Source organism: Bos indicus x Bos taurus, chromosome 9 (assembly GCF_003369695.1).
Source record: "Bos indicus x Bos taurus breed Angus x Brahman F1 hybrid chromosome 9, Bos_hybrid_MaternalHap_v2.0, whole genome shotgun sequence".
NCBI classification, from domain to species: Eukaryota; Metazoa; Chordata; class Mammalia; order Artiodactyla; family Bovidae; genus Bos; species Bos indicus x Bos taurus.
This window is the reverse complement of record NC_040084.1, coordinates 98,429,078-98,450,206: the sequence shown is the minus strand read 5'-3', so window position 1 is coordinate 98,450,206 and position 21,129 is coordinate 98,429,078. Positions and strand designations below refer to the sequence as shown.

The window sequence follows — 21,129 nt, the reverse complement described above, 5'->3', positions numbered from 1 at the left end:
AAATCCCAGGGCTGATCTCCTTCAGAATGGACTGGTTGGATCTCCTTGCAGTCCAAGGGACTCTCAAGAGTCTTCTCCAACACCACAGTTCAAAAGCATCAATTCTCCGGTGCTCAGCTTTCTTCACAGTCCAATTCTCACATCCTTACATGACCACTGGAAAAACCATAGCCTTGACTAGACGGACCTTTGTTGGCAAAGTAATGTCTCTGCTTTTGAATATGCTATCTAGGTTGGTCATAACTTTTCTTCCAAGGAGTAAGCATCTTTTAATTTTTAAATATCCATAAGTTTCTGAAGTGAGTTTCTGTTTATTAAGGAAATTTTTAAATATCCATAAATTAATACAACTTTTATTGTACTTTTTTAGCCAAATGGACGTCAGATAGTATTCATTCAATAAAAATGAGATCAATTATTTAAGGCCTAACAACTTTGCTTTAGGTAAGAAGGCCAAAATCATTTATATAATAATAACTTCTTTATCTTTTTATTATTTTTGAAACATTTTCTGTGAAATTTTAAAAAATCATCTTTTAAATTTACTTCAATAAAAGATCAATAGCATTTTAATTAGTTAAATTGATTTTGTAATAATTATACAGAATTGGTTAGAAAATCATGTTTGGATTTATTAAAAGACTAGAACATTCTTTTAGTATGGAAGAATGTGAGTTTCTGTTTATTAAGGAAAATAATGTGAGTTTCTGTTTATTAAGAAAATTGGTTTTCTCTTTAATGAATCAGATTTGAAAGGAAGTTTTGAAGGGTAAATAACAATTAGAACATTTTGCAGAATGATCTCTTATTGTCCTGATTTGCAGGAAAAGGCCAATTCTAACTCCATGTTGGATCTATTTCTTTGATTTTAACCTTTGCTTGTCTTTGCTTCTGTTGTTATAAGCATACATAATGACCTGCCTGGGGGAACCCTGCCCCTCTGCCTTTGATCAGTTTACAGGAAAATAATCTGACTCTACCCACCTGTGAATGGTTACAAGAAAGAAGAGATTAACAGATCCCCTCCCCTCCTGGAGGTTGGCCTTTCCAGGAGAGATTTACAAGATTGTGGCCTTATAATTTACTCCCTCAACTCCTCCCCTTCTCTGTTTTACACTAGAACCTGACATCCTGACCTCAACAAAGTTGTTTTGAGACTTTCCTCTGCCGTCCTCTTGAGTCTGAATACAGTCTCATTGTTTGCCTGAACAACTGGTCTCGGAGGGAGCTTGGACTCGCTGACAACGATGAAAGGTAAATCAGCCCTGCTTTGTTGTTGTTATTGCTCAGTCTCCAGTGGTGTCCGACTCTGTGACCCCAGGGCCTGCAGCATGCCAGGGTTCCCTGTCCTTCACCATCTCTCGGAGTCTGCTCAAACTCATGTCCGCTGAGTCGGTGATGCCAGTAATAGCAGTTAATTGTGTGTGTAGGGCGAGGAAGCTCTGGACTTTCCTGCCTGCGGGGAAAAGGCACTGGGACTCAGATCTTCCCTCTCCTTAGATCTCTTGCTCCCCTCCACCCTAGCTACTATCTCTGCCGTATGGAAGGAACTATACACAGCTTGGCATCATTTAGGACTTTGCATTCCGAAAGGATTGTCACACCTGAGCTATCCTTACAATTCAGCAACCTCATCCATCGTTTCTCAGAATTAGAATATCATTTTCATAGTAGATCGCCTTGGCTCACGCTTGTATTGAGAGGATCCCAAGAAAATGGAGTAAGACCATGGGGCCCTGCAATAAGCCAGTAGAAAAGAAGACGGGAGAGAAAGGAGGGTTTTTCTTACTTTTGAGGTCATACTCAGAGGTATTTATACTTTTTGCAGATAGCTAGTGTGCATGGCACAGTATTCAATCTGAGGTTTTAGCCGAGGATAAAGATTTATCAAGGGCTTCCCCACTGGCCCAGGGGTAAAGAACCCGCCTACCAATTTAAGAGATGTGGGCTGGACTGACCTCTGAGTCAGGAAGATCCCCTGGAGAAGGGAATGAAAACCCACTCCAGTATTCTTGCCTGGGAAATCCCATGGACGGAGGAGCCTGGCAAACTGCAGTCCATGGGGTCGCAAAGGGTCAGACAGAACTCTCTTAGAGACAAAACAGCAACAGCAAAGAGTTGTCAAACCTGCTTCAAAAATGCTATCACGTGTTTACAGCTGTTTTGGCTTAGGTCACGATGCTTCAGATAAAGCGTCCTCCCCGTTGTTTCCTGGCAGCCGTTCCCAGCCAGGCTGGACAACTGGCAGCTTTCCTCTTGAACCAGCCTCCACTTTAGTGTGTGTTGGTGTAGAATTTGGTTTCATGAATGTAGACATTTGAAATGTGAATCCAGAGTAACTTCTAGCAATATTAAAAATGATAAATGGCGGATTGAGTCAGCCATGCACGCCTGTGCTCACAATTGTTATAAGCATGGCTGTAATTTCATTATTACTGTTGCATTTAATAAAATTATCTCCTTCCAGGGCCAAATGGTCAAGGAGAATAGAAAGACTTATAAGCAAAACTGTCCCCACCCTTGCTTATTTTGGTGATCTATTTTTTAAAAAAATAGTTATTTTTGGCTGCCCTGGGGTCTCTGTTGCTGCCTTCGGGCTTTCTCTAGTTGCGGAGGGCGTTGGCTGCTCTTTATTGCGGAGTGCGGGCTTCTTACTGCGGTGGCTTCCTTTGTGGGGCGCAGGCTTTTTCTAGGGCATATGGGCTTCAGTAGTTGTTCCTCCGTGGCTCTAGAGCTCAGGCTCAGTTGTTGTGGCACACGGGCTTAGCTGCTTCTCGACAGGTGGGACCCTCCCAGACTGGGGATCGAGCTGGTTTCCCTCACATTGCAAGGCGGACTGTTAACCACTGGACCACTGGGAAGACTGCCAATCTATTTTTATATACTCTTTATTGAATGTCTGTCATGTCACAACTCCTTTCATACATGATTTACAGATTCTCATTAGTTCTCATTAATATATAGATTTCTAAATGGCATGATTAAGACTCATAAAAGTTGAATGCTTTGTATAATATGTAATTGATCTAGGCATAACTGGAATATGAACCCACTGGCACCGTGAATCTGAGATCCTTGTAGGTCTGTGACTCAACCTTGATTAATTATATACTTCTTTGGCTCTCTGTACTTAACCAAATACATTGTCCTTTGGGGTAGATGGGCCCAAAGTTTACCAAAGGTTAAGGAGATCTGTATCAGGCTGAGTTGTCCAGAATATTTATGGTTTAGGCATGCTGTCCTGGCATAATTATTACTTGTGCCCCATTTCACCTTTAAAGTGTCCTGGATTGTGTGATAAATCACATGGTCACTTTACCTAAAAATTTAACTTCTCATCTCAGTACAATTAAAGTATGAGCTCTGTGGACACAGAGACTTTTGTCAGTTCTATTATTATATCACCATCACCTGGAAGAGTTGTTGTTCTTTAGTTGCTAAGTCATGTCCAACTCTTGTGACACTATAGGCTGTAGCCCGCCAGGCTCCTCTGTCCACGGGATTTCCCAGGCAAGAATAATGGAGTAGGTTGGCATTTCCTTCTCCAGGGGACCTTCCTTGACCCAGAGATCAAACCCAGGTCTCCCACTTTGGCAGGCAGATTCTTTACCACTGAGCCACCTGGGAATCCCACCTAGAACAGTGTCTGACACATAAGTTCAGTCCAGTCGCTCAGTCGTGTCCGACTCTTTGTGACCCCATGAATCGCAGCACGCCAGGCCTCCCTGTCCATCACCAACTCCCAGAGTTCACTCAGACTCACGTCCATCGAGTCAGTGATGCCATCCAGCCATCTCATCCTCTGTCGTCCCCTTCTCCTCCTGCCCCCAATCCCTCCCAGCATCAGAGTCTTTTCCAATGAGTCAGCTCTTCACATGAGATGGCCAAAATTCTGGAGTTTCAGCTTTAGCATCATTCCTTCCAAAGAAATCCCAGGGCTGATCTCCTTCAGAATGGACTGGTTGGATCTCCTTGCAGTCCAAGGGACTCTCAAGAGTTTTCTCCAACACCACAGTTCAAAAGCATCAATTCTTTGGTGCGCAGGTTTCTTCATAGTCCAACTCTCACAGCCATACATGACCACTGGAAAAACCATAGCCTTGGCTAGACGGACCTTTCTTGGCAAAGAAATGTCTCTGACACATAAATGCCCTCGATAAATATGTGTTGAATATTGTGTTGACAGAGATTTGATATGTGTATCAGTTGGGGTTCCAGAGAAACAGAACCAAGGTTAGATAGATATAATAAGAGAGCTGTAGTAAGATTTATTTTAAACAATTGGCTCACATGGCTACGAGGCCTGGCAAGTATGACATTTTTAGGGCAGGCCAGCAGGCTGGAAACTCAGGCAGGAATTTTATGTGACAGAATTAAGGCAGAATTCCTTTCCCAGTTAATCTCAGGTTTTTTGCTCTTTAATTGACTGTAGGAAGTCCATCTACATTGTGGAGGATAGTTCCTTTACTTAAAGTCAGCTGATTGCAGATGTTAATCACAACTACAAAGTCATCTTCACAGCTGCATCTAGATGAATGTTTGATCAAACAACTGGCTACCACCGCCTAGCCAAGCCAACAGATAAAAGTGTGTTTGTACATTCTCGGATCTACATTGTGAGCCAAGCCAAGAGACAACTGCTTATTGGTAAAAAGGAGCTTCCTCACACAGTAGTAATATGATTTTTTAGAGAAAAAGATAACCAAGACTTTAACTTCCTCAGAAGAGTTGCATAATGAAAGAATTCTTGTAAATACAGGGAGACTGACTGTTGGAATCTCATGTAGCATAATGTAAAATCTCAGGGCAGAGAATATATGTTATGAAAATGTGGTACAAAGTATGTTCTTAGGCAGAGCATTTTGAAGCTTTTAGGAGAAAGCTGTCTTGATCTTGCGAAGTAGGCACATGTGGTGTTTGATGTTCTAGTCTTGAGTTACGCAGTGCTGTCAGTTTCTGTCTATAGTCTCCTTACTTGTAGCCTCAAATAGTTCTTAATTTTAGGATAGACATGCTGTGACCTTTCTGAAAATAGTTGGGGGATGGTGTATAGGGGAGTATTTGGGACACTTTCTAGTGATCAACACATTTTGCTCCATAGACAATTATTTTGCGCTACAGTTGCAGAAAGTGAAAGTCACTCAGTCGTGCCTGACTCTTTGCGACCCCATGGACTATACAGTCGATGGAATTCTCCAGGCCAGAGTACTGGATTGGGTAGCCTTTTCCTTCTCCAGGGGATCTTCCCAACCCAGGGATCAAACTCGGGTGTCCCGCGTTGCAGGTGGATTCTTCACCAGCCGAGTCGCGAGGGTAGCAGAGGGCTGACTCGAATCCCCAGAACTGGGAACTCTTAACATGGTGTTCTGTAACAGGAACTGAGAGCATTTCTCCATACTATTTGTTGCAACAGAGGAGTGATGACATGGATGTGAGGGGACATGGGCAAGAAAAGTAATCGAAGGCATTGAAAATTGTGAGATTGTGATTACACTGAGCATAGAAGCAAGTTTTCTATTTCCTAGGTGAGCAGCAAGAAGGCCTGCTGACCTCTGGCACCCCTTAGTGAGCTGTACAACAAAAAGTGAAAGTAAAATGTTAGATTAATGCTTGCTCAAAGGTCTGAGCATTTTTGTTTGTTTGAGCTATATTCACAAGTAAAGAATTCAACCAACTTCTGTATATTATCAGTAATTCGACTTTGAAACCAAACTTACTACATCTCATTCAGATTTCTGTATTTGAGATTTTTAAGGCAGACTGCTAAAACCAATTTATATTAATAGTCTAGCTGCTCATGTGTTTGAATACAGACTTGTAATGTTAAGTAATCAAATTAAACTACCTGACTAAAATGATTGTTAGAATTTCTTGAGTCTGCAATTGTCCTCTGTGACATTTGGCTCCATAATAAGCTTTTGCTCAAAAACCGGACTCTATATTCTCCTTGGTTTATTTTCATAAATTTAGTTAGCAAAATACTTCCTTTGAGATAAATATGTTTGTATGAATGTATAAAAATTATTCTAGACGGAATGAGAAGAAATTGCTAATAGTGTTAACCCTTGAAGACACTGCCCAGAGGGGTAGGGGAGTAAGTTTGACTTTTTATTTTATAACTTTCTATACTACTTTAGTTTCCTAATCAGTTTTGTTTTACTTGTGTACTTTCTGTACTTGACCGTTTTTTTCTTGTAGCTCTTTATTTTTTTGGAACTTATTTATTTCACATATTTGGTATCTTCATTTTGCCTAGGAAAACTGGGATCTGCTTTAGAAAGTTTATGAACAATTGCTCTGGAAATAACAAGACTGGTTCTTTTGTGTATGTGTGTGAGAATCTTTTGATGAGACACTTAGGAGTGAGATTGATGTAATGTCTTAATCATATCTGACTGGTTACTTACTCCTTTATTATGAATGCTTTTTAAAAAAATCAATCACAATTTAGTTTCCAAAAGACAACAACTATGACATCAAAAAAATCCTAGGTATCAAAGAAATAATTGAAGAACACCTGACTCAGTCTCTTTTTTATTCTGTAAAAGAGAACACTAAAAAAGAAGAGCTGTAATAGATCTCTTGTATTGCTGCTCTCAGCTGTCTTCTGTAAGGCAGGGAGGGTGCTCAGGTGCATAACTGAGCTGACTATTTGGAGATGCACAAAAATCAATTATAGGGAGTTCCCTGTTGGTCCAGTGGTTAAGAATCTGTGCTTGCAATGCAGTGGCTGTGGGTTCATTTCCTGGTCAGGGAACTAAGCACCATGCAGCCAAAAGGCAAAAAACAAAAAACAAGTACGAAGTCAATTATAGCATTGGAGATTTCATCTTTTGGATTTCCAGTTAGGTGCTTCCTCCTTCAGCCTTTTCCATGAATGAGATAATAACAACTTGTCTTTCTTTCTTTTTTTGTTCCTTCTTTCCTTTCCTCTCGTCATCCTCCCCTTCCCTCCCTTCCTTCCTCCTTTCCTTGATAATTCATGTGATTTGTAGTAAGAATCATAACAATTAGGGAGGTAAAAAGGGCCACAGACAGTCATGATATTAGAATAACTGTCAGTATGCAGTGGAATAGTAGGCAATAAAGTAGTAAACAAGAAAGCAGTTCCATCATGACGATATGTATATTGTAATATGATCCAATGAGTGTTGGCTTTCCAGTGTTGGAACCAATTTGATCTTTGGTTCCTCTGCCTTTTCTAAAACCAGCTTGTACATCTGAAAGTTTTTGGTTCATGTACTACTGAAGTCTAGCTTGAAGGATTTTGAGCATAACCTTGCTAGCATGTGAAATGAGTTCAGTTGTAAGGTAGTTTGAACATCTTTGGCAGTGCTCTTCTTTGGGATTGGAATGAAAACTTACCTCTTCCAGTCCTGTGGCCACTGCTGAATTTTCCAAATTTGCTGACATGTTGAGTGCGGCGTTTTAACAGCATCATCTTTTGGGATTTGAAATAGCTCAGCTGGAGTTTCATCACCTATACTAGCTTTGTTCATACTAATGCTTCCTAAGGCCCACTTGACTTCACACTCCAGGATGTCTGGCACTAGGTGAGTGACCATACCACTGTAATTATGTGAGTCATTAAGACCTTTTTTGTATAGTTCTTCAGTGTATTCTTGCCTCCTCTTTATCTCTGCTGCCTCTGTTAGGTCCTTACCTTTTCTGTCCTTTATCATGCCCATTCTTGCATGAAATGTTTCCTTGATATTTCCAATTTTCTTGAAGAGATCTCTGGTCTTTCCCATTCCGTTGTTTTCCTCTATTTCTTTGGATTGTTCATTGAAGAAGGCCTTCTTATCTCCGCTGTATTCTCTGACACTCTGCATTCTGTTGGGTATATCAGTTGATTATATTCAGTAGGTAAGATAGTATACTAAAACAATTAATGCGAAAGATATTTAAATTAAAAAAATTTTTTTTGACTCTTAATTTATGAATAAAAATAAACGAGTGTGTTCCTTTTTGGCACTTTTGGAAGGTAGAAAAGAGAGGAATGTGGCCACAGAAAACTGTGCTGTATGTTGTGAGCTTTGCTGACCTGCTAAAATGCTGTGTATGATAGATGCCCTCACTACCTCCCATCCTTCTCTATGAAGTAGAAGCTATTAAATTTGCTAAAAGTCATAACTAATAATTATTATCCGTAGAGGCAATAATGACAAAGGAACACAGCTGCATAAGTCCTTTGGCTTATCAAGAGAAAAATGAGACCAGTGTTTCCCTAAAGGACTAGTTAACTCCCAGCATAGGAAGGTGGGTGAAGGAGTGAGTATGCCAGTTAGAGAGACTGGCTGGGGGAATGGGATTTTCCCTGCCTTGCCTTGCAGTATCTGAATCTGATAAGAAATAATGGGATGTATTAAATTTTTAGTAAAATTTGCTCAGTTTTGATAGGATTTATTTACAAGAGAGAATAAGGAAATGGAAGTATTCCATAAAAACTTTACCACCAAGCATTGCACAAATACAAAGCTGTAAATTAACTCACTCTCTTAAAATGATAAATTGGTCTTAGATGAACTAAGAATGGTAAAAGGTTCTTCTTTACCTGCTGAGTAATTTGCCCATGTGGTAGGGATTTTGTATCTCAAGAATAATTTTCTCAGCTTTGTGTTGATCTCATCATGTCTTTGATTGTTTACAAAGACAAAATAAAACAAATGCATGCAAACAACAGCAAAGATTGATAACCAGTGATTCCTCCCTTGTGAAGAACCAAAGTTTCCATATACTCCTGTGCCTTCTTTTTTTTTTTTATCTTGATAAATAACCAAGCATTGTTTTTCATGCTCCCATGCATCTATCTTAATTAACCAAGAAAAGCTTTTTTGCCAATTCTTGATTTGGCCTTCCTTAGATTTGGTGTGAAATTTAGAAAAAATTTTTTTTCTTTTATGCTGAAAACTGTCTTTGCATTTTTCCAGAGGACCTCTGGACAATCAGAAAGATTATTCTTTCATTTTGTAAGTAGAAAGATAGGAAGAAAATATGAGGTTTGTTTGGTGGTTCTATGTTTCTTAATTAACTCAAGCTGTCATAAGAGCTGCATAGGTTAAGTTGTCAATATGAAAAGATGGTCAACCTTCAATAGGTTAAGATTGTAGAAGCAAAATATTATTTACTTATATACATATTTTATAGATAGTACACATTTTGCAAAGGCCCTGGATATTTGTCAGTGTCCCTGGTATATTTTTAACTCACAGAGGAAATGATTATGAAATAGTTATGTGTTCTATCCCACGTGTTAATTTTACTCTTGTTCGTTGTGATATTATTGGTTACTATAATAAGTTAACGACAGTAATGAGTCTCATTATCAAACAGTTGTTCTTTCTAGTGCTTGCTTGATGGCTCTGCTATAAGCTATAGGTTAGAATTTGTACTTTCATCAAGGAAGAGTCTCAGAATCTATGGGAGGAACGGTACCGCACGGTGGGCTACTTCACTTCAGTGGATAAGTTTGAGAGCAGGCTTCCAAGCGGGCACTGTTAGAAATGCTCAGACTAGACCAGGGCCAGAGGCAGGGCTTCTGGGTCTTCCTTCAGTCCAGCAGCAGATGAAATGATATCCGGTGGAGTGAGACTTAATCACCAAGGACTGAATGAACTGATGAGAGAAATTTATTTGGACATTGTTGGTACTGTTTGAATGGTGTATTCTTCATGGTTCTGTGAGGAAGCCCTTTCTCTTTCTTGAGATGTCTTTAAGTTTCAGTGTAATAGACTTTAGTGTGGTAAACTGAAGTGAAGTATTTTAATGGTATCTGACTTTTACTTGTCCCGTAGGATTCAGAAATGACAATTTTACTGATATTTGTTACTTGGCAATCTAATTATTGGTGAATAGATTCATAAGAATCTTGCCCTCTTTTACCAGAATGTAGTTGGAAAAATCAATTGTGCAACTAATACAACTTTTGAGAGTGATTGTCATTGAATCAGGTATGAATCACTCACTATTAGAGAGAGGTACTCCCTTGGAAGCCTGTATGAAGACCAATGTGGTTTAATGCCTACAGAGTCCTCCCAAGAACCTTGGCGTAGAAACTGGCTTACACGGTGCCAGCCTCATAACTTGTGTGGTCCCCTGCCAGATCAGAGAGCTGAGAAAATTTTGGAATCCAAGAAGAGAAGAATACACCCAGATGCATAGACCAAGGTGAAATCTGTTGGGGAAAGTCTCTTGGACTTGGTCTTCTAGACTCACAATAAAAACATAATTGAGGATTTAAGAATCTAATCCTGTAAGAGACACTAAACAAAAAGTGCAGAGAAAAGTTAATTCTCAATCCTTCATAGTTACTCAGTACTGTAAGGCCCCAGATTTGCAGAGCAAACTCAAGAAGACTCGTATTTTTAATCAGGACCCTTGCTGCATTGCATCTCTGAATAATTAGGTTAAACCTAATGAGGCTAGACTTTCTGTTTAAAGAACAATCTGTGGGGATTATTTATGATCAAGGGGTAAGAATATCAGAACAATCTTCTGAAGAATAGAAATGGGCAGGCACTGCTGGGCGTTCCTTCAGTTCAGTGTAGGCTTTGTCCTTTGATTTTCTGTTTTCTGACCTGTTTCATAACTGTAGGGGAAGAGGTCAATATATAGATTATGATATGGTAGAGATGCAGGTACTTCCTGCCTGGTGGAAAAGACGATTTAAAAATGTATCATTTATTGCCCCATTGGACATTAACTCATTTTGTAACAATTAGAGCAATCGTAGCACTACTTTTTAAAATTGATTGTAAGCACCTTGCTCTTCAAGTTCCCATTTTAACTGATTTTAACATCTGTTTTCCTCATTAATTACTGAGTATATAAAATTTTTGACATGTGTTTATTTGACATTTACATGTAAGTCACAGTTTTACCTTTTCAACAATTGTTCTTTACTAGGCCTGAGCAACTGGGGAATGGTGGTGCCATTTCCCCAAGTAGAGCATTCTAAGGAATAAACAGGTTGGGATAAGCATGAGATTATGGAAAATATAAAATACACTGTTTTAGAATATTTAATGCAAAACAGGTCTTTGTTTCCTGAGAATGTTTATAGTGGTGTGAAGCAAGATGACCTCGAGGCAGACGGGCAGGCCTGACCTAGTTAGCCGCAGAACCACAGAAGTGTGGAGAGAGGTGTGTGCGTGGTGGGGCGTCTATATTTGTAGACAATCTGTCGCCTTTCCTGTTTCCTTAATAAAAAATTTTCTTCAGTTGGTCTAAACAGTTTTTTTTTTTTAGTCTAGCCTATCTGTTCTTGTGCGTTCTCAGTCTCTCAGTTGTGTCCAATTCTTCGTGACCCCGTGGATTATTGTCCGCCAGGCTTCTCTGTCCTTGGGATTTCCCAGTCAAGATCACTGGAGTGGCTTGCCATTTCCTACCCCAGGAGATCATCTCCACCCAGGGACTGACACTGAGTCTCCTGTCTCCTGCACTGGCGGGACGATTGTTTACCACGTGTCATCCATCTATACTAACATATTAAATCCTGAAAGAGTTGTTTGAAAGCTTTTCATTCATTCTGTGCCTCAAAGAGTTGAACAGTAGTAACAACCATTTTGGGATATTGTTGTTTTACTTTTATTGTTAGGCATAAAGGAAAATAAATAATGTGGAATTCTTTACAGAGGGAAATACAGTGTGTACTGAAACAAATTACAAGTTGAGAAGGAAATTCACATTTCAGCAATTCAGAATTTGTCTTTTTTTTTTTAGCTGATCATGAATGAAACTGAAAGAGACTATGAAAGAATCTGAAAACATCATCTGCACTGATTGTATTGTAGCACTTGGAGTTGTTAGAGATGCTTTCTTCAAGCAGTTTTAGTCTTGTCATCCATTGGCTTGAAAATCCAGTTTTGTGCAGAAAAATATTGCGCAAATTAGAAATTAATGCATAAAAATTAATACTGATGAAGTAAATTTAAGAACAAGTGACATAAGTTAGTGACTTTTAAGGAAACTAAATGAAGAAAAACGTGTTTCTCATTAACCTAACAAATGACCCAAATTTACAAGGATTTGCTAACATTTTAAGTTAAGGTACTGTTTCACTATTTAATTTTATAAATAATAGGTAGTTTCTAGGGAAGGAGAGAATACAGAAGTCAAATATGAAATTGTAGTTTTTCATTTCTTCCTAATTTCAAGCTAGAGATTCTGTGTGAATTGAATTAACTTCTCTGGGACTCACATTAAGGCTAAGTAGAGGTGAAAGCTTAAGAGTTGGTCCAGTCCTGATGGGAAACCTGTTTGTCCAGCTTCCACTCACTTCTGTCCACTTTGCTCAGGGGTTCTTATCATAAGCCTCTTCTGGGTGTTAGAATTCTTGAGTTATGAGGGATGTCTGGCCCCATTTGAAGTGTATGTGTGTGTGTGCATCTGTGTTTATTGCAGATTTGATGCCCTGGGATCTCAGTCTAACCGTCTGTGTCTCTAGCCACATTTTGCTTCTCCACGTCTTCTCTTCTCATTGATGTTTGCACTACACGCGTCCTATGTCACTGTTTACACAGTCGAGGTCTCTTGAGAAGCTTCAGAGACAGTTAGGATCTGCACATGTTTGCCCAATAAATCCCTTAAGATGCCTTGAACAAGGCAGCGTGTTACCTTTAATGATCTCTTTATCACCCTTGAACAGTTACCTTGTTGGTAAAATAGAGGTTTGAAACCTTCTTTGTTGGTTGGTTTTCTACATTGCTCCACAACAGAGGGAGAGAGCTCAACAATTTCAAAGCCATAATTTAGCCAAAGATGTGTTGCTCTTCTTATGTATTTGTGTTGAGTATTTATTTCATGTCAGATTAGTAGAATAAATTTATGTGGCTGAGATTTTTTTTTTTTCCGGTGACTTGTTTCCACAGGAGATTAAAAAAAAAAAAAGATGTATTGTCCAATAGTAGGAGCATATGAAAATTATAGTAATTTAACATTAACTTTTTTTGTGAGCAAATTGTATGGATATTTAAGTAATATGGAACTGTTACCGAGATTTAGAAAGTGTCAAATAATTGACTTTTATTATAATTTCCACTGTGTTTCAGGCGCAGCACTGTGAGTACTGAAGTATTTAGTTCTTAATGGAATGCCTTGTACCCAGGATGCCTTGTAGCTTGTTATTTGTTCGTTTGGGAGTCAGATTTTTCTGTGAACATCCCTCATGCCTTTCTGATTTAGAGCTGATATTGCTACTAACTGAGTGAACATAAGGAATTGAGATTGGTAGAGTAGGTCTGAAGAGTAGGTCATATTTCGTGAATTTCAGCTAGACGCACCATACGAAATGGATCAGGTCCCCAGTCCCTGAAATCTGAAATTAGTCATGTGCTTGAGGTATTTACATGTACAAGGTAACAGATCCACTGGTGTAAAACAATCAGTGGAATCATCAGAGACGATTAAGTATCATCAATTTGTTTTCCTTTGAACTTTATGTGATTATCACTGAGAATCAGCAAACTCTTAAATCATAATGACGGTTTGAAAAATCTGTCAGCCAAATTAAGAAATAAAATTCCTTGGAAGAGCAATGCAAATTAAGAGTTATTTAAATAAAGATTTAATAACAAGGTGAGGTAATGTGACAAAGCTCTACTATTATAGGACATTTGAGATGTAGGGTAAGAAAAGCATCATTAACAGATATGGTCTCACGCACAGTCAAGCAAACTCAAGTCTGATGCTTTTGAGCCATCACTCATAATCATATTGATGACTTTACCCTAAAAGTCAAGTCCTTCTGTGGCACTGACTTGATTTTTATGAATGGTCAAACATCAAGAAAGAGAAGGAGGCGGGGTATGAGGGGGAGAAAGAGAGTGATAGAGATGGAATTGAATTATTGTTATTACTGAATTATATATTGGTAAATTGGATACATGGCTCAGAGTGCAGTTGACTGCCCTTCCCAAGACCCAAGGTTGTGTCTTTCCCATATTAAAAACATGTCTGAGGCTACTCTGTTAACTGCTGTGTGTGAAACTTGGCTCTTGTGAGCACACAGGACTGGCTTGCATGAAAGGGAGAAATCAAGGTAAACTATAGAAGATGCTTTGTTCTTTGATAGATGCAAAATAGTTAAGGGAAGAGTACAGTATTTCAATTTAAAAATATCATAGAATTATAGAAGCTGAAAGGAATAGAAAACTTCAGTATTACAAATGAGGCAGTTGGAATCTAGGAGGATTTATTTATTTATTTATTTGTTGTTGTTGTTGTTATTAGCTTTTATTTATTTATTTTTTACTTATTTATTTTTAATTTTATTTTATTTTTAAGCTTTACATAATTGTATTAGTTTTGCCAAGTATCAAAATGAATCCATCACAGGTATACATGTGCTCCCCATCCTGAACCCTCCTCCCACCTCTCTCCCCATACCATCCCTCTGGGTCGTCCCAGTGCACTAGGCCCAAGCATCCAGTATCGTGCATTGAACCTGGACTGGCATCTCGTTTCATACATGATATTTTACATGTTTCAATGCCATTCTCCCAAATCTTCCCACCCTCTCCCTCTCCCACAGAGTCCATAAGACTGTTCCATACATCAGTGTCTCTTTTGCTGTCTCGTACACAGGGTTATTGTTATCATCTTTCTAAATTCCATATATATGCGTTAGTATACTGTATTGATGTTTTTCCTTCTGGCTTACTTCACTCTGTATAATAGGCTCCAGTTTCATCCACCTCATTAGAACTGATTCAAATGAATTCTTTTTAATGGCTGAGTAATACTCCATTGTGTATATGTACCACAGCTTTCTTATCCATTCATCTGCTGATGGACATCTAGGTTGCTTCTAGGAGGATTTATTTAATTGAATGAAGATTTGTCTGCCACTGTCCTTGTGTCAGCCATTGGTGGCAATACAAGCTAAATAAGACACAAAATTTTGCCATAAGAGACGTGCGGTCTGGGAGGAGAGAGTCATGAGAGTGTACCTTTACAATTGCAAGTGATCCAGGCTGAAGTAGAAATTGCAGAGAGAAGACTTTCCAGAGGCCACAGTCTCAGCCCCCAGGATGTACCCCTGGCGTTCCGGCCTTAAGGAACAGCCAGAACCAAGGGTAAAAGCGGGAATGCACACCCGCTGTTCCAGGACTTGAAGGAAATTCAGGCTCCTCTGTGGTCTGTTTCTAAATGCTAGTTAGTTCTCTTGCCTCTGTGCCTTGTAACAGTTTCTTCATGCACGGAGTTCTCTTTATAACTATCTAGTTTCTCATAGAACATTTTCCACTTTTAATTATTTAGAAGCTATTTATTAATGTTTAGCAAACCATTGTTTATATGTCTCTCCTACTTAGGGTATTTGGGGCAATGATGAAAAGTCGTTTGCCATATTTATTCTCTTGTTTAGTTTGGCACAAGTGGTCTTCTTCCCTCTGTCACTTCATTCTGCCATCCCAGGAACATTCCAGGTGCAAGGGGGAGAGAGACCCTTATAGGGCTGCTGGCACTAGCAGTGGGGTTCTTTGGACACTGCATTCAGTGAGTGGGAACAGAAACCAGGCAATCTGGAACCTCCAGTTCCATATGCATTCTTATGATTTCTGCAGTGAAAAATCAGCCAAATTGTATGAAGTTTTATAAATCTGGTTTTATTAACAATTGAACTTCTCTAGAAGCTAGAGTCTTAGGAGTTGTGATCTTTATTTTCCCAAGGAGTAAAATGGATCCATTCACTTAAGAGTTTAGGTTTAGTCACTAACTCATGTCCGACTCTTGCGACCCCATGGTCTGTAGCCTGCCAAGGTTCCTCTGTCAATGGGATTTTCCAGGCAAGAATACCGGAGTGAGTTGCCATTTCCTTATCCATGGGCTATTGCCAATCCGGGGAACAAACCAGGGTTTCCATCATTGCAGGAAGACTCTTTACTGACTGAACCACCAGGGAAGCCCCAACTAAAGGGTTTAGTTAGTTTGATTTCAAACCATGAGACCATTGTAGTACTTACCTGGGTTGCCATAAGGAATAGCAGTGAAATGCTGAGAGATGGATATAAAAGACACATTCAAAGTTAATATGCACATAACATATAACTTAAGTATTGAAAGTTAACACTACTAATATTTTAAATAAAACAATCCTTCTCACATAGGATTGCAGCTACCAAATCCTTTGAATGTTAGTTTTGCTTATGTTTTCCAGAAAAATTTCTGTAAAATATGTTCTATTATGGAGAAGTTAGCTTGATTATTTTTTTATTACATTCAGTTCAGTTCAGTTGCTCAGTCGTGTCTGACTCTTCGCAACCCCATGAATTGCAGCACGCCACGCCTCCCTGTCTATCACCAACTCCCAGAGTCTATCCAAACCCATGTCCATGGAGTCAGTGATGCCATCCAGCCATCTCATCCTCTTTCGTCCCCTTCTCCTCCTGCCCCCAATCCCTCCCAGCATCAGGGTATTTTCCAATGAGTCAACTCTTCGCATGAGGTGGCCAAAGTACTGGAGTTTCAGCTTCAACATCAGCCCTTCCATTGAACACCCAGGACTAATCTCCTTTAGGATGGACTGGTTGGATCTCCTTGCAGTGCAAGGGACTTTCAAGAGTCTTCTCCACACCACAGTTCAAAAGCATCAATTCTTAGTCGCACAGGTTTCTTCACAGTCCAACTCTCACATCCATACATGACCACTGGAAAAACCATAGCCTTGATTAGACGGACCTTTGTTGGCAAAGTAATGTCTCTGCTTTTACATATTCTATCTAGGTTGGTCATAACCTTCCTTCCAAGGAGTAAGCATCTTTTAATTTAATGGCTGCAGTCACCATCTGCAGTGATTTTAGAGCCCCCAAAAAAGTCTGACACTGCTTCCACTGTTTCCGCATCTATTTGCCATGAAGTGATGGGATCAGATGCCATGATCTTCGTTTTCTGAATGTTGAGCTTTAAGCCAGCTTTTTCACTCTACTCCTTCACTTTGATCAAGAGGCTTTTTGTTCCTCTTCACTTTCTGCCATAAGGGTGGTGTCATCTGCATATCTGAGGTTATTGATATTTCTCCTGGCAATCTTGATCCCAGCTTGTGCTTCCTCCAGCCCAGCATTTCTCATGATGTACTCTGCATAGAAGTTAAATAAGCAGGGTGACAATATACAGCCTTGACGTACTCCTTTTCCTATTTGGAACCAGTCTGTTGTTCCATGTCCAGTTCTAACTGTTGTTTCCTGACCTGCATACAGGTTTCTCAAAAGGCAGGTCAGGTGGTCTGGTATTCCCATCTCTGTCAGTATTTTCCACAGTTTATTGTGATCCACACAGTCAAAGGCTTTGACATAGTCAGTAAAGCAGAAATAGATGTTTTTCTGGAGCTCTCTTGCTTTTTTAATGATCTAGCAGATGTTGGCAATTTGATCTCTGGTTCCTCTGCCTTTTCTAAAACATTTATTACATTAGACTATTTTATTAGAGTATTTTCTTGTATTTTTTATATTATTATGAACAAACTGAATTTTTGTTTCAGTCACGGTTTTGTCTATGATTTCAATTTTTGTGTCTGTCTTATTTACACATTTCTCTTTCTTATTATAGTTACACAAAATCAATATCAATTCTTACAGTATCCTTTTAAAAGGGACCCCCCACCCCCACCCCCACCCCCCGCCCCCCAGGCAGGTCACGGGGTTAACACTTCAGCTTCCTGTTGGAAGAGCTGGTTACTGTAGTATAAGGACAGTTGGTCTTCCATCTGTAAGTGATTGTTGACCGTTGTAATTTGATTTTGGCATTTAACTTATTTGTTGTTGTTCAGTTGCTAAGTTGTGAACAACTCTTTTCGACCCCGTGGAGTGCAGCGCTCCAGGCGTCTCTGTCCTTCACTATTTCCCAGAGTTTGCTCAAACGTAGGTCCACTGAGTCAGTGATGCTGTCTAACCATCTCATCCTATGCTGCCCTTTTCTCCTGTTGCCCTCAATCTTTCCCAACATCAGGGTCTTTTCCAATGACTTGGCTCTTTGCATCAGGTGGCCAAAGTATTAGAGCTTCAGCTTCAGCATTAGTCCCTCCAATGACTATTCAGGATTGATTTTCTTTAGGATTGACTGGTTTGATCTCCTTGCTCTCCAAGGGACTCTCAAGAGTCTTCTTCAACACCGCAGTTCAAAAGCATCAATTCTGTGCTCAGCCTTCTTTACAGTCCAGTTCTCACACCCATACATGACTATTGGAAAAACCATAGCTTTGACTATATGGACCTTTGTTGGTAAAGTAGTGTCTCTGCTTTTTAATATGCTGTCTAGGTTTGTCATAACTTTTCTTCCAAGGAACAAGCATCTTTTAATTTCATGGCTGCAGTCATCATCTGCAGTGATTTTTGGAACAGCCCAAAATAAAGTCTGTGACTATTTCCATTGTTTCCCCATCTATTTGCCATGAAGTGATGGGACTGTATGCCATGATCTTTGTTTTTTGAATGTTGTTTTAAGCCAGTTTTTTCACTGTCTTCTTTCACTCTCATCAAGAGGCTCTTTAGTTCCTCTTAGCTTTCTGCCCTTAGAGTGGTATCATCTGCATGTCTGAGGTTGTTGATATTTCTCCTGGCAATCTTGATTCCAGCTTGTGAGTCATTCAGTCCAGCATTTCACATGATGTACTCTACATATAATTAAATAAGCAGGTGACAATATAAAGCCTTGACATATTCCTGTCAGGATTTGGAACCAGTCCGTTAAACTTACAGACTTCTTAATACAGCAGACTAGAACTTTATAAGGACAGAAGTAGGTGACATGACATGAAGTTTGCTCTGACAAAGCAGATGACTCTGCTCTAAAGCTTTTGTTTTTCTCTAGAACGTAGATCACCGTGCCCTTCAAATACCATAGAAGTTTTCAGACCATCACTTGGTGGCTGCAGAGTCTTGTGGCCAGTCATATTTGAATGAAGTTTTGGCAAATGATGAGAATTCTACCAAAGGACTTAAGAATCAGTATCTATAATTTCCTGGTTATACTAGTCAGTTTGACCAAAGTCTTTAAAATGTGGCCAAGTGGTTCTATAAAACTTATGTTGATTCCTATTGATTTTTTTTTTTTTTGCTTTACAAGTTAGCAGTTCTGAATACTGTTTTATTCTGGATACCTATCATCAGTTTGGGACCTGCCTCTGAACACATTTATAAGACAGTGCACAATGTATTGATGTCTTATTGCATATGTGGTGAAAGGGAGGGAATGAACAAAGTGGCCTTTTAAAATACTGGCAGAATTCAAGGCCATTTAGTGTGAGATGGAATATTGCAATAAAGAGATCTTTGCCTCTGAATATACAAGATTCATGGTAGAATCAGTTATTGGGAATAGAAATATCTTAATTCCCCATTACATGTTTTTCCCCAGATGATAGTCACATCTTAGGAAAGAGATTTTAGATAATGATCACCTCTACCATGTCAAATGTATACTGAATTGTCAGTGATTGATGTTAATATTGATGACTGCTTCTAATCAGGCTAAATGGGAAGATGCTCAGATTTAGGATCATTTTAAAATAGCTTTAATTACTAAGTTCTATTAGCAGTTTGGGTAGCCTGGGAAATCAAAGTAATTGATATTAGTTTTTCTAAAGATCTGTGCAGTATTAATAAGAAGAAAACATCTTAGGTTGGCAGGACAATGAAAAGCTTAGGGAACAGTTTACAGTTGTTTTAGTTAAAAAGGCTTTTTGGATATCTACTAATTATTTGATATATTCAGTAATTTTTAAATTATTTTTATACACTATTGCTATATGATTTAAAGTGATAACAAATCAATGTGTTTACTGTACAGGTAAGACACTTACTGGAGTTGAAAGGTATAGACGTTATATTTCAACAAATACCTTCAGACCTGTGTGGGCGGTTGATGCAGGTGATGAATCAGACATAATTCTGGTCCAGTAGGAATTTATGCTGGCCCATAGAGTTTCTCCAGTTGAACAAAGAACGGAACATATAAAAATTCCTGGGAGGGCTAGAAGTCAAGATTTTATTAGGGTTTAAATACTTTTAAAGTTTTAATTTTGTATCATTTCCTCTACTATGCTATCCAACTGCTTGTACTTTAAATATTAATTATAATTCTAGATTTATTATATGACAGAATTCAAGTTTAATTCTATCATTGTTTAAAGTAGATGTCCCAAATTAGATATGGCTTATATAAAATAGATCATTTTTTTTAAGAGCTAATTGCTTTCTGTATTAGAAACTGTTATTACAACATTTTAATGTCTGTCTGCCACATCTTGTGCTTGAGGCTGCCAGGTTTTAATGAAGAATTTTTAAATGTTGATTAAAATAAAACTTGCAATATTTTGGTCTGCTGAAACTTTTATCAAGCAATTAACATTAATTTAAATGTAAAGCATCATTCCTTTAAATACGTATATGTCATGTTGTATATCCAATCATCTGCCATATATGCTATTAAAAAATATAAATGCCCTCGACAATAGTTAAAACAAAAATGTATGAAAAGAGGAATATATTTTTAGGGAAACAATATGGTTAGTAAGAAGTAGCCACTGTAGAACCTATTCAGTGGTTTATAGGTAATTAGCAGAAGGACTGCAAGACCATGTGGTCAGGCATTATATATTAGCTATTTTTTCACACCAGAAAAAGTTACAAAATTGAGTTTGACTTAATAAACTTATGGACAGGGAGGCCTGGCGTGCTGCAGTCCATGGGGTCGCAAAGAGTCAGACACGACTGAGCAACTGAACTGAACTGAACTGATATTTAAATGAAAATGTATAGCTTCATTTATTAAATGAGACCAGTTCAAAAAAAAAAAAAACTTTTATTTATTTATTGCATTCTCTGATCAGCTAGAATATAGTTTATAAATATGACAACATTTTGGGGTTATTTTAGGGTATGTTTTAATGTATAAATAATAAAAAGTAACAGCAGAAGTGTTTTCTTGTATCTGATTTGGGGCAGTAGGAAACCGGTGAAATATCGAAGTATTCTTTTTCCATTTGTTGTGGCCCATTATCTAAATTCGGAGAAGGCAGTGGCACCCCAGTCCAGTACTCTTGCCTGGAAAATCCCATGGGCGGAGGAGCCTGGTAGGCTGCAGTCCATGGGGTCTCGAGGAGTAGGACACAACTGAGCGACTTCACTTTCACTT

The 21,129-nt window shown here is 38.8% G+C and overlaps 1 protein-coding gene across 3 annotated transcripts in view; it reads left to right on the top strand.

Annotated features, from left to right (window-relative positions):
• Positions 1-21,129, top strand: part of AGPAT4 (1-acylglycerol-3-phosphate O-acyltransferase 4) — a 1,412,466-nt gene that overhangs the window by 79,480 nt on the left and 1,311,857 nt on the right. For 2 of the 3 annotated variants that reach the window (XM_027551993.1, XM_027551996.1), the window contains exon 2: positions 1,121-1,254. The exons of the other annotated variant lie outside the window; for it this stretch is intronic. In XM_027551993.1, coding sequence (XP_027407794.1) covers positions 1,248-1,254 — 7 coding nt within the window. In that variant the 5' untranslated portion in view covers positions 1,121-1,247. The remainder of the gene's footprint in view (positions 1-1,120; positions 1,255-21,129) is intronic. 3 annotated transcript variants of the gene reach the window in all.